This window comes from Sardina pilchardus, chromosome 21, assembly GCF_963854185.1.
Source record: "Sardina pilchardus chromosome 21, fSarPil1.1, whole genome shotgun sequence".
NCBI classification, from domain to species: domain Eukaryota; kingdom Metazoa; phylum Chordata; class Actinopteri; order Clupeiformes; family Clupeidae; genus Sardina; species Sardina pilchardus.
Genome location: NC_085014.1, coordinates 3,765,094 through 3,779,014, shown reverse-complemented (window position 1 = coordinate 3,779,014; position 13,921 = coordinate 3,765,094). Strand labels below are relative to the sequence as shown.

At 44.9% G+C, this 13,921-nt stretch overlaps 1 protein-coding gene across 4 annotated transcripts; it reads right to left on the bottom strand.

Annotated features, from left to right (window-relative positions):
• Positions 1-501: 501 nt before the first annotated feature.
• Positions 502-6,200, bottom strand: polr2m (RNA polymerase II subunit M). Of its 4 annotated transcripts, none has more exons than XM_062525103.1 (5): positions 6,175-6,200; positions 5,917-6,047; positions 4,929-5,537; positions 3,964-4,171; positions 502-659 (listed from the first exon to the last, which is right to left on the bottom strand). In XM_062525103.1, the coding sequence occupies exons 2-5, from the start codon at positions 6,024-6,026 to the stop codon at positions 522-524; spliced, it is 1,065 nt and encodes a 354-aa protein (XP_062381087.1). In that variant the 5' UTR covers positions 6,027-6,047; positions 6,175-6,200; the 3' UTR covers positions 502-521. The 4 variants fall into 4 exon arrangements, with proteins under 4 accessions (XP_062381087.1, XP_062381086.1, XP_062381085.1 ...); XM_062525102.1 differs by having other exon boundaries at positions 6,146-6,177; XM_062525101.1 differs by lacking the exon at positions 6,175-6,200 and having other exon boundaries at positions 5,917-6,168.
• Positions 6,201-13,921: the final 7,721 nt, after the last annotated feature.

Below are 13,921 nucleotides of genomic sequence, written 5' to 3'. Positions count from 1 at the left end.
CCTCACACACACACACACACACACACACACACACACACACACACACACACACACACACACACACACACACACACACACACACACACACACACACACACACACACACACACACACACACACACACACACACACACACACAGTGCCCACCCAGCGGTGGGTCGACTGGTGAAGGGGCCCCATAAGCTGAGCCCAGACTGGGGTACCAAAGGTGACGGAGAAGAGTCTCTCTCCCTCTCTCTATCTTTGTCTCGCTCTCTCTATCTCACTCTCTATCGCTCTCTCTTCTCTCGTGCGCTCTCTCCTCCTCCACCGTCCCATTCTCTTCTTCTTCATCCCTCTCTCGACCCTCCATTTGTCTCTCTCTTTCTCCTTCCTCCTTCTATCATGCGATCATATTCTCTCTCTTTTGCTCACCCCCCCCCCCCACACACACACACACCTTCCCATCCACCCCCATAGACATCTCTCTTTATCTGCCCCCCCCCCCCCCCCCCCCCCCCCCCCCGTAGTGAGCGGGAGGATTACTGCTCGTCGTCGGAGGCCCCGTCGTCCCGCACCTCCCGGTACGCCCCCAGCGACCCGCCCTCCGGGTGGTACGACCCCATGCTGCAGCTCAGGCTCTCCGACAGCTTCTGGGCAGCCATCTTGGCCTCCAGCTCCTGCGGCAGGACACACACACACAGGCGCGCACACACACAGGCACAGGCGCGCACACACACATACAGGCACAGGCGCACACACACACCGTACAGGCACACACACACATACAGGCACAGACACACACATACAGGCACAGACACACACATACAGGCACACACACAAATGCACACACACGCACGCAGACACAACGCACACAGAAACAAACATAACGCACACAGAAACAAAACAAGCATAAAAATGACATGCACGCACACACACACACACACACACAACCATACAAAAACAGACAGACACAGAATGATATATTTGTGATATATTAATTACATCACAGGAAAACAAATTTTCTCATCTCATCAACAGACTCAACACTATGTATCGGTCACATTAGTCCAGTACAGGCCTGTGGCCTGTTCTTTCTGGGCATTTTCAGTGGACAGCTCATTTTGTGACACCCAAACACACAAACATGTGATGGCCGTCTGTGTGTGCATATTTAAGGGATCAGCTATTCTCTTTTTCTCTCCTATGTGCCTTTAAAAGCACTGATTCAGCCCTGCTCGTTGAGCTACGCGGTCTATCAACTACACAAGTCCCATGTGTGGTCCTGAGGCAACATTGGAGCGTGAGCGCCCCTTAGTGCTGATCGGCTGGAACTGCGCACACGGGGCTCCGTAATGACAGAGACTTAGGTCGTCTTCCAACCAACAGAGAACCGGTTCTCGAGAACCAGCTCGGTTCAGTTCAATTCTTTTGAACCTTGGCGCTGTCTAGTGAATTATCCACATCCCGGACCACATCCACATATCCATATCCACATCGGACATCCCGGGTTCAGAAAGTAAATGTCCTGCCAAGTCTTTGATCCAAGCATTTAGTAACCCAGCTCATCCTAATTAGCAACCAGGTAGAAGAATAGAATAGAATATATACTTTTTTGATCCCGTGAAGGAAATTCAGTTCTCTGCATTTAACCCAATTTAACCGAATTAGTGAACACACAGCACACAGTGAACACACAGTGAGGTGAATCACACAACCCAGAGCAGTGAGCTGCCTGCCCAACCAGCGGCGCTCGGGGAGCAGTGAGGGGTTAGGTGCCTTGCTCAAGGGCACTTCAGCCGTGGTGGACTGGTCGGGGATCGAACCGGCAACCCTCCGGTTACAAGCCCGATGCGCTAACCAGTACACCACGGCTGCCCCAAAGATAGATCAGGTAATTAGTGATACCAGAGCACAGGTAGAAAGAATATTTGGCAGGACTTTTAACTTTCTGGAACTGGGATGTCTGCCTCTGGAACATTCATCACCAGAGGGTGTTGCAGGCATAACTGAACTGTAGAATGACACCTCCACTCCGGTTCAAAGCAGAAAAGACAAAAAAAAAAAACACCAACAACTATTCTTTTAGCGCCAGCTCCTTTTTCAGGTTCTGAAACTGTTAATTTTAGTCCAAACGATTCAACATCTGGAACATGAAGCAGAACTGAGCCAGTTGTCTGTTAGTGGAAAAGGCCCATCATGGAGCAGGCAGAGGCCGTGAGGCTCCCACCGCTTGTCTGTGGCAGTGCAGCTGGGTTTAGTCAAACAGTCCCAAGACTCACTCCAACAATCACAAGGAGCAAACACTCAGGCTTGGTATGCTGCGTCCCTACTTTCTGATAGCTGGTCAGAATACATCACATTTTAAATGTATTTAGTGAAAGAGAGAGTGTGTGTGTGTGTGTGTGTGTGTGTGTGTGTGTGTGTGTGAGTACTCCATGACTTTTGAAGTTTTAGTAATGTGAGCACACTGGTCTATAAACTCAGCTTTGGATAAGACCAGCATGCGTGTGTGTGTGTTTTTGTATTGATGAAATGTAATACTAGGAAATATCAATGTCTAAATTGTCATTCACATCACTTCACAACACAAGACCACGTTGCTTGAGCTACACTTGTCACCTGAGCTGCGTAGCTTTATTTGTGTGTCTGTGCACGAGTGTGTTACTGTGTGGGTCTGTTTGTGTTTGCGTGTAACACGTGTGCCGGTGCATATGCGTGTACACAGGTGTGTGTGTGTGTGTGTGTTACCTTTACCAGTGACAGTTGAGTGTATACAGATGTATATGTATGCACATTTGCATGTGACACCTCTTCCGATAACTATATGATGTATGCATACAGGAGTGCGAGTGTGAGAGAGAGGCACTTTTTCCAGTGACTGTATAGTTGAGTGTATACAGATGCAAGTGTGTGTGTGTGTGTGTGCATGTGACCCCTCTTGCAGTTACTGTAAAGGTGTGTATGCATACAGGTGTGTGTGTGTGTGTGTGTGTGTGCATGTGACACCTCTTACAGTTACTGTAAAGGTGTGTATGCATACAGGTCTGTGTGTGTGTGTGTGTGTGTGTGTGTGTGTGTGTGTGTGTGTGTGTGTGTGTGCATGTGACACCTCTTACAGTTACTGTAAAGGTGTGTATGCATACAGGTGTGTGTGTGTGTGTGTGTGTGCATGTGACACCTCTTACAGTTACTGTAAAGGTGTGTATGCATACAGGTCTGTGTGTGTGTGTGTGTGTGTGTGTGTGTGTGTGTGTGTGTGTGTGTGTGTGTGTGTGTGCATGTGACACCTCTTACAGTTACTGTAAAGGTGTGTATGCATACAGGTGTGTGTGTGTGTGTGTGTGTCTCCCCACCATCTGCCTCTGCGTCTGCTCCCTCATGAGTGCGTGTGTGCGTGTGTGTGTGTGTGTGTGTGCATGTGATACCTCTTACAGTTACTGTAAAGGTGTGTATGCATACAGGTGTGTGTGTGTGTGTGTGTGCATACAGGTGTGTGTGTGTGTGTGTGTGTGTGTGACACCTCTTACAGTTACTGTAAAGGTGTGTATGCATACAGGTGTGTGTGTGTGTGTGTGCATGTGACACCTCTTGCAGTAACTGTAAAGGTGTGTATGCATACAGGTGTGTGTGTGTGTGTGTGTGTGTGTGTGTGTGTGTGTGTGTGTGTGTGCGCATGTGACACCTCTTGCAGTTACTGTAAAGGTGTGTATGCATACAGGTGTGTGTGTGTGTGTGTGCATGTGACACCTCTTGCAGTAACTGTAAAGGTGTGTATGCATACAGGTGTGTGTGTGTGTGTGTGTGTGTGTGTGCGCATGTGACACATCTTACAGTTACTGTAAAGGTGTGCATGCATACAGGTGTGTGTGTGTGTGTGTGTGTGCGCATGCGACACCTCTTGCAGTTACTGTAAAGGTGTGTATGCAGACAGGTGTGTGTGTGTGTGTGTGTGTGTGTGTGTGTGTGTGTGTGTGTCCTCACCATCTGCCTCTGCGTCTGCTCCCTCATGAGTGCGGACGCCTCGTCCAGGGTCAGCAGTTGCGCGGGCTCGTGGTGCAGCGGGGGGAGCTTGGCGGACGTGATGTCATCCAGGTGCTTCCTGTCCCGTTGCCTCCTGGCCTCGGCGGAGAGGGGCGACGCACCGCCCGGGGACCCACCGGGGGAGGGGGACCCCGATTTGGGGAGCAGCCTGAAATTGGGGACAACGATAGACAAAAAAAGGCGTTGGTGAAAGGGTCATCTAACTGTGGGATAGAGAAACCGTTTTTTTTCATTCTGTATGTCTGGTACATCTGGAAAAATTGGCAATAAAGCTGACTTTGAATTCAGCATTTTAGAAATGTACCAAGGAATATTCTATTGAATAAATCATCACATCATCATATGATGTGCCACCTCAGATAGAGGCGGTATTGGGTTCTCACTCATTCTCAGACACCATGCATTCATATCACTCCATGCTAACATAAACAAACATAAGTTGATGTTTATTTCATCATCTGTTATACAATTTTTTTGGTTGGAAAATGCCATCTTAGATAACTTTATTATGTCATTGCACTTCAACCAGAGTGCAACTAATGAGAATAAAACTTCACATTTGTAGCATATTGACGGTAGGCTGACTGTTCTTTTTATAGCCTAGTATAGACCCTCATGGTCAGTATAAGTAAGTAGTCTACATACTAGGACTACAAAAGTGGAATCAGTGAATCACTCCTGTAGAGAAAGATTATAATCTATGTGTATGTCCCTTACTAAAGACTATGCCAACTATGTCGTACATATTTTCCAGTGCAAAACATGCGTCTAGATGAAAAGGCATCACCATCACCACCACCAACACCACCAACACTATCAATCATGCACTGGTTCAACCGTTCTCAGGCCATGTTACCATGACCACCTCAGGGAAACGGGACTCAGAGCAAGTGCGTCCACTCAACTGGTTGGGCTTGAACTTGGGTCTGGCAGCAGAGCCGCACCTCTCCGTCCTCTCCACCACCTCCACGCAGTGCGGCTTCTTCTGGGTCGGCCTGCCCAGGAGCGGGTTTCTGAGACCGTGGCCTCCGCTGACACTGCCACTGGACATTCCAGAACCTTCTGTCCCCGACTGCTCCGACAGCGCAACGCGAGACAGAGCCTCCGCCAGGTCACTCTCGTTTGAGCCCTTATCTCGAGGGGAGCTGCGTTCCCCGTCTGGGACGGTCTCCATGGCTTCGATGGCTGGAGGTACCATGGCAACCCTGTCTCTGTTGCCATGGTTCTCAGCTACACCCTGAGGCGTGGGTCCAGTTTGTCCTGCGTGTTTGGGTCCCGGTGGTCCATCTTCCCCAGTGGCCCCATCAGTCCTGACCAGGCTTGGCGCTGAGGTTCTGGGCTGAGGCTGCCGGCGGGTCAGAGCCTCCTGGTACTGGGCCTGGAACTCGGTCCGCACCGAGGACAGGTCATTCTGCTTCCTCTCCGCCTCCTCGACGTGGACGAGGGCCTGACGGACGCGCTCAGCAAACTCGGAGATCTTCTTGCCCTTATCAGGCAGGGTGTGGATGAACCTCCTAGTCAACCAGAGACACACCCTCAGTTACATGACTAAAACACAACACTCTATGCTTATTTTGAACGGGACTGTTCCTCGTATAATGATGCACACATTATGTTAATATTACAGAACATAGAAAACAACTTGACTGACCATAAACACAGGTCATAATTTACTTGACAATTTCATTGATATTGGTGGCGACACATACACTAATCATTTTGAACTTACACACTGCAGAAATTAGCCCAGCTGATAGCTACCTAAGAACAAGTCTAGTAGCCAGTGTTGTCATTATCAGTTACGTTCAGGCTTCAGTTAAGATAGCAGACTATCAGATGGGGCACAGCGGTAAAGCTAGCCTGTTGTTTAAACCAAAACATGGCGAAGCTTACTTGTTATTCAGTAATTTCTCCTGGCGTAGGAGTAGCTCACAGAGCTCCTCTTTGCTCTTGCTACGAAGATCACCGACCAATCCTTGGCGCTCTGTCCATGACGCAGCCATTGCTGCTTCCCCTGAAGTACACTGCCGTGGTCGAAAATAAATACATAGGGTCTGCTAATTATATGAACGAATATAAATACTTAATATTGATAATGCAATGGACATTCATGACAGCTTACAACTCAGCATGTTCAAGCAGCGTTCTCACCGGACATCGTCATCAAACCGGAAGTATCATAGAATGCGCACTGGCGCACTGGCGATGTTGGTCCTCCAAAACACAAAAGTAGGCGCAGAGCCCGTTTTACCATTCTCTAGTCGGCGACAGATTCAGCCGCACGATGTCGGAAAGGCATACTAATATTCAGGCATTCACATCCACTGTAGCCTAGCTACAACACATTGCATTAAATTAAAGTTGGCTCTAATGAAAAAAACATAGGCCTAGTTTAATTGAATTGCATGACTAGCCTACTTGCTTATGATTTTATCTCCACATACTCTTTCTGCAAAATTTTAACTGGTGCAAATTATATTGCCTATTAGCCTATTATTAACATCTAAAGCAAACTTCACCAGTCCATGAGTTCGCCTTACGACGCTGCACTCTGGTGGTGGTTTTGAAACAGTGCACGCCGTCTATGTAGGAGAGTGGTAAATAAAACCTTATGGCTCTGGGCTCCTCAAAATGAAACCATGGCTACAGCCACAGGTGGGCTTGACACTTTTTCATACAGTGGCAGTGTTTATGTTAATTTAGCCTATTGCATTAAGATTATGTGCATTTTCTACATTGAATAATATTAGTGGGATAGGGTAGTGCAGTTGTCTGGGTCTACAGCCTTGATGTTCACCTCCTTGTTGTCCTTGTCAAAGCCATGGGCGTGGTCAAAAATGATGTAGTCTAGTTAGCTGTAGTGGGTATACTGCGATCAACCCCAAATGTTAATACCATTGCCTTTAAGTGGGTATACTGAGATGGCGATAGCCTACTTTTATGTGGCTTTTATAGCCTGCATAGTCCTGCGTATCACATACTGTAGGTCTACACCACTGGTTGTCAGATCATCAGGCACAGGCAAGGAGACGCCGGTGGTGGGCGGTGTTCTTACTTAGTTTGTTGGGGAGATGGTTTTAACATGGTGTGTGCGTGTACCATCAGGACCAGCAGCCTCACGTGCATTAGTCCTGCTCAGTGTGTGTGTGTGTGTGTGTGTGTGTGCGTGCGTGTACCATCAGGACTAGCAGCCTCATGTGCAGTAGTGCTGCTCAGTGTGTGTGTGTGTGTACCATCAGGACCAGCAGCCTCACGTGCATTAGTCCTGCTCAGTGTGTGTGTGTGTGTGTGTGTGTGTGTAGGACCAGCAGCCTCACCTGCATTAGTCCTGCTCTGGGTGTGTGTGTGTGTGTGTGTGTGTGTGCCATCAGGACCAGCAGCCTCACCTGCATTAGTCCTGCTCTGGGTGTGTGTGTGTGTGTGTGTGTGTGTGTATGTGTGTGTGTGTGTGTGTGTGTGTGTGTGTGTGTGTGTGTGTGTGTGTGTGTGTGTGCCATCAGGACCAGCAGTGCATTAGTCCTGCTCAGTGCTGCAGTGCTGATCTTGCAGACTCCACCTTCTTTTTCTCCAATGATGTGCTAGTTCAGGGTTCTCTGTATGGCTGCGTTTTAGATCCAAACCCTACATTTCTCAAAAACATTTATGATAGCTTATTTCTTTTTATTCTCAAGATAATAAATTAGAAACAGGTATATTTCTGATGGCTTTTAAAACCGCTGTCGTGAAACCTCTACTTAAAAAGTAAAACCTTGATCATACTATCTTCTTGAGTAACTACAGGCCTATATCAAACCCACCTTTCCTGTAGCTTAGCTGATGCCACCTCTTCTCAATGAGATGTAGTTTGGGAACCAAGCATTCATTCTAATTTATTTGAGGCTTGGTTTACGAATGCCTATATATTGGTGTGTCTATCAAATGTGTCTGTGCGTGGCTCATAGGCTAGCTTGTCGTATCAAGTAGCCTATACCAGATGATATATAGAGAGCAATTTTAATAGTTCAAAATGAACCATAATTTTTTCAGTAGTGGTAGGTGTGTAGATTTGAACCAAACCTGGTTTGGTGCAATATAATAATTGGTACAAACCTCACCTCGCCTTACGACGCTGAACTCTGGTGATGGGTGTGAAACAATGCAAGCCATCTATTTCCTGCAGCCATGAAAAATACATCAAAAGCTATTTTGTTATAAACCTCAAATACTGGCTCATGAAATGCAACAAAAGAAAACAAACAAACAAACAAACCCAAAATACTGATTTGAAAAGTGTATCTCATTAAAATAATGAGCAATGCAATGTTCATGCCTCCAGAGTGTAACAGTGAACAGTACTGTATATCCATGAGTTCGCCTTACAACGCTGCACTCTGGTGGCGGTTTTGAAACAATGCACACTTTCTATTTCTTGATGTAGGCTGGCTAGACTACTCAGAATGAAACCATGGCTACAGCCACAGGTGGGCTCAAATGCATCAAAAACTATTTTGTTACAAACTACAAATGCTGGCTCATGAAATGTTACAAAATAAAAAAAAACATTGATTTCAAAAAGTGTATTTCTTTAAAATAAGAGTAATAATTAGTAGTGTGAGCCCTCATGCTTCCAGAGTGTACAGTATGCCTAATGCTGTAGCTGCATCACTGCAATGTGAAGCGTATAGACAGGTATTGTGGTATAAACAGTATATGACATATAGGGCAGTGTAGACAATAGTATACAGTTAAGCAAGTAGTTGGTTTACAGTATATGTGCAGTGTATTCACATTAACAATAGACAAGCAGCTTCAACACTGCCACCATCATCGCTGTCCCAAAGACCCCAACAGTATCATGTCTGAATGCCTATCGCAGGTAGCACTCACGCCGATAGTGATGAAGTGCTTAGACTGATTGGTCAAGCATCAAATCCAGAAGAAAATAGACACCAGCATTGACCCACATCAGTACGCTCACAGGAAGAAAAGGTCCACTGCAGATGCTGTCTCAGTGGTGGTACACCTGGCCCCAACCCACCTGGAGAGTAAGGATACTTGTGTGAAACTCGTTTTCATTGATTTTAGCTTTTCTTTTTACACAATCAACCCACAGACTCTCATTCACAAATTGGAGAACCTTGGACTGTGCAGATAACTATGTAGGTCACTATCACGCTTTTTAACTAAAAGGACACAGACTGTGAAGATCCACATCTTTCAATACTGGCTCTCCGCAGGGATGTGTCCTGAGTTCACTGCTGTATACTCTGCTGACATACGACTGTACTGCAAAACATCAAAGTAATCATATTGTCAAGCTTGCAGATGTCACAGCAGTGGTGGGACTCATTTCCCAGAAAGATGAGTCAGCATACAGGTATGAGGTGGAACAGCTGAAGGACTGGTATAGGGCCAACAACTCATGCCTTAATGGAGAAAGGCAAAGGATGAGGATGATTGTGGGCTTCTTGAGGGCCACCAGGAACCACCCTCCACCCCTTTGCATATGGGAGTGCGGAGGTGGAAGCTGCAGCAGCAGCAGCAGCTTGGAGAAGAAGGCCTCAAAGCCCAAGATGGCTAGGCTGGCCACCACAGTCCTCACATCCGTCTAGGCCTTGCAGTGGGTAGTCAAGTCTGCACAAAAAAGAACACAGGGAGCAGTCTCCCTGCTATCAGTGACGTTTACACCACCAGCTGTAAGAGCAGGGCATCATAAAGGACCTCTCTCACTCTATCCATAGGCTGTCTGCCCCCCTCCCACCATACCCAGGACAACCAGACTGAAGTACAGATTTTCCAGAGGCTATTTGACATAAACTCTGGCACCAGACATTTTCTCCTAGTAAATTGCTCTACTACACATTATCCAATCTATTTTACATTTTTTTGTGTACTGTATTTGCTCATAAGTATACACCGTCCTGACACTATCTGCTGGTGCTGTCAAGTATAACGGTGTAAACAACAGAATATGGGTATATATAAACATACAGTATTTTGTATGTTTAAGTAAATACATAATACAAATTGAATGATAGGGTAGCGCAATTAATTGTCCAGGGGGGATAGGGCACGGCAGTTGTCTACGGCAGAGTCCACAGTCTTGATGTTCACCTCCTTGTTGCCCTTGTCAAAGTGGCCATGGACGTGGTCAGATCATCAGGCACACGCAAGGAGGCATCGGTGGTGGTGGGGGTGTTCTTAGTAGGTTGAGGAGGTGGTTTTAAAGCACTTGGGGACAGCTGCTAGGGCTAGTGACAGGTTGAATATGTTAGTCCAAACCTCAGTCATACTGTACACAGCACAGAGGACGCATCCAGGGATGTCATCAGGACCAGCAGCCTCACGTGCATTAGTCCTGCTCAGTGCTGGACACACATTGGTGATTGGTTTTATTTTGAAACTTGTGTGTAGGCTATTTCATAATACAAGATAAGATACGATATACTTTAAAGGGAAACTATGCAGGTTTGCGGATTCGCTTTCGTTTTCGCTCGTTTCACGCTGAAGCGAATACTTTTGGCAATATAGTGTATATCATATGGAGTCAAATTATTACACTCATACTGTATGTGTATGTGTTATAAATTCACATTGAAGAAATAGTAGCATGTTAGGTCTGAGAACAGGAAATTATTAGTAAATTAAACCTATTTTTTTAGGATTAATTTTACATTAAAAAGCTAGAGAAATTAATGTAGAAAATCCTTGTAAGCTTTACGTAATATACATTACATAATTATACTGTAGTAAAGGACATTTGGGGGTCAGTTATTTTTACAGTGACATGTTCAGACAGAGGAAAAATGAGATTGTTATTCAGCTGCTTTTGCCTTCAGTTTTTATTTTTGAATCCGAAAACAAATTGACTTTGGCCCATTTGACTGCATCTGCAAATCAGAATGAAACAAATAAGATCGACTCATACCAGTTTTATGCTAAAGTACAGTCAAGGGTTTCGTATTCCAAAATACATACAAAATCAAATGGAATCCACGTGATGTTATGGTGTCCGTTTCAATTTAGTCAGTTTGTGGAGGCTGGTTCAGTGGGGTCATTTCGGTGCTGTCTTTTTTGCAGCATGCACCGTCACACTTAGAGCCCGTGGTCCCCCCTTTGCAGCACTTGTTTTTGCAGCACACAGAGCCATTGCTCCCTTTGTTCCCATTTGTGCAGCAGTATTTCATAATAACAAACACTGTAAGTCCCACACCGATGAGCAGCAGGGGGATCATGCCCCACACCTGAAAGAAGACACAGCAGAAATCTCAGCCCAGAAACATTTTTGTTGCCTACCCAATGGACCAACAGTTGTCACATCAACGCCTCCCCCCCCCCCCGCCCCCGCCCCCGCCCTCAACACACACACACACACACCACCACCCCAAATACGCAATTCACATCCTTACCTGAGATTCACCATAAAACTTGTGTGTGTCAATCTTATTTGTTTCATTCTGATTTGCAGTTGCACACCATCTTCGCCGATCCCCATCCGTAGGTTTGTGATATGTGCCACTCCAAGTGGTCCTTGCACATGCATAATACTCCCCGTCGAAGAAGAGCAACTCCAGCCACACAAGGGCTGAGGCAAAACTGAAGATAAACTTGTTCAACAATTTACAACTCCAGCTGCAACTACAATTGCAAAGGCACTGGCAGTTGCAATCTTGAATCAACATCATAAAATCAAAGCCTATGATAGCAGGGATGATGAATAAACCTGCAGTGTACAATACATTCCAACAAGGCACGCAAGGGCACTCAAACTCCAATTCCACTAACTTCTCTAGCGCCATAAGCATGAAGCCAAAGCCCACATTTGTAGCAATAGGACTAGCAGCAAAAGATCCCTGCAGTTTTTTTAACCATTCATTTTGGCCTGGACCCATACTTGATTGTTTTTTGGCCATACTCGGTAGATGCTAGACTATGACTGATAAAAAAGGTAACTAAATTCCTTGGATAGTTTCTGTCATGGCTGGTGTCCAAATGTGACATCTTCAACATCATTCGTCAATATTTATACCACGTAATCATACATATTCATGTTTACAAGTGTTTTTATTGGCTTACACAAAGATACTCCACCCATTTAGATAATCAAATGTAATTATCAGCCAATCAGCATCAGCATGCTTCCCATAACATGGGGTCTGCATTTCTGACATAACAGTACTTCTGTATCCACACTTGTTGGAGAAATTGTTGAAACATGTATTCTCATTTATATTGATAATCTGAAAAAGCATATTACAAGTGTGATTAAGTACAATTATTAATCAAATATATATATTCCCCTGCAGTGATTAAGAATATGTGTATTCCTTTCCATTGAATAAAGGAATTATTCTATTCTATTCTATATTTATCTAAGGGAACCGAAAGTTTCCCTAGGCCCAAGTTCTTGACCACAAGTTCTGTATTTGTTGTTGATTCAGAAGTAATGTTCTGCTTGAAAGGTTCTCTCGGACACATGTTTGGTGGGACGAAGGCCAGGGCTTATTGTCCAAGTTTTAGCCATGTGAACATGTCAAAGGGCAACTTAGAGACCTTAGATACGTAAACTCTTGTATAGATACGTCAACCCTGGTATAAAAGGAGGCCCCAGACTAAAATGATCAGAGTCTGGTATGAACCATTTTGTGTTGTATCATTCTCTCTCTTTGCAAAGATAATACAATTGTGTTGTCATTTGGAATTCACTGGTCCTTGTCTTTATTTGCGCACAAACATACAAAATTATTTATCAGACATAGTAAAATTATCCATCAACACTGCACTAAGATTTGGCCACAAAAGTATATCTCTGACATTACTGTATGTGTTATCATACACACTGTAATTTGGTAATACCTGTACAAAGTGCATCTAGTAATGCTTGCATGTACAATATGAAAACAGTTGATTGCTAAGCCCAGGGAAGGTGTTCTTGTCAGGTCAATTACAGGAAACAAGCGCACAGTTGATGAACAACAGTTTCGGTTGCTCTTGCCTCAAAGGCTGTTTCAATGTTGCCAGTACCTCTGTTGTGAAAGCTGATTTGAAACACCATTTTTCTGGATTTAAAAAGCTCAGTGTAAGTGGTCAAGATGTTACAGTGCTGGGTGATTTGGGTCCTGATGCTGTCATGAATCAATCACACAGCGCTCTGATCCTGCAGGCCTATACCTTATTTTTCTCCTACGATGTGCTAGTTCACAGTCCTCCGTATGGCAGCACTTTAGATCCAAAACTAGATTTCTCAAAAATGTATAATGATAGCTTAGCTTTATTTCCAAAATAATACATCGGCTACCTCATTTGAAACAGGTATATTTCTGACTGCTTTTAAAACCACTGTTGTGGTTTTCTTGATTATACCATCCAGAGTAACTACAGGCCTACAGTATCAAACCTACCTTTCCTGAGCAAAGTACTTAAAAAAGTTATTTGTAACCAGCTAAATACCTTCCTCAACGAAAACACTATCCTTGAAAAATTCCATCAAATCAGGTTTTAGATCAAATCACAGCACAGAAACGGCCGTAGTAAAAATTATCAATGGTCAATGATCTCAGACTGGTTACTGACTTAAATAAAGTCTCAATCCTTATTCCTCTAGATTTGAGTGTGGCATTCAACACCATTGATCATAACACTCTAATTCACCGCCTTGAGGGTCTCTCTGAAAATGGTCTACATTACTGGCAGAGATTTTTTTATGTAAGTGTAGGAAATATGTTTCTGTAAGACATGACTTGCCTTTCAGTGTGACCCAGGGGAGCTGTCTTGGCCCCCTGCGCATACACTATGCTTCTGTTAGGAAACATCATAAGACAGCATAATGTAAACTTCCACAGCTATGCAGATGATAATTATGTATTTATGTGAAGCCAACTAACCCTGATGGCCTTTGCTCCCTTATCACATGCTAACC

Excerpts from the sequence above, each read along its gene's own strand:
- polr2m (XM_062525103.1), bottom strand. The coding sequence starts at position 6,026 with ATGGCTGCGTCATGGACAGAGCGCCAAGGATTGGTCGGTGATCTTCGT. Across the intron at positions 4,172-4,928 it reads CCCAAGTTCAAGCCCAACCA|GCTGCTCCCCAAATCGGGGT; the intron begins GTTGAGTGGACG and ends CCCCAATTTCAG. Across the intron at positions 660-3,963 it reads AGCAGACGCAGAGGCAGATG|GAGCTGGAGGCCAAGATGGC; the intron begins GTGAGGACACAC and ends GTCCTGCCGCAG.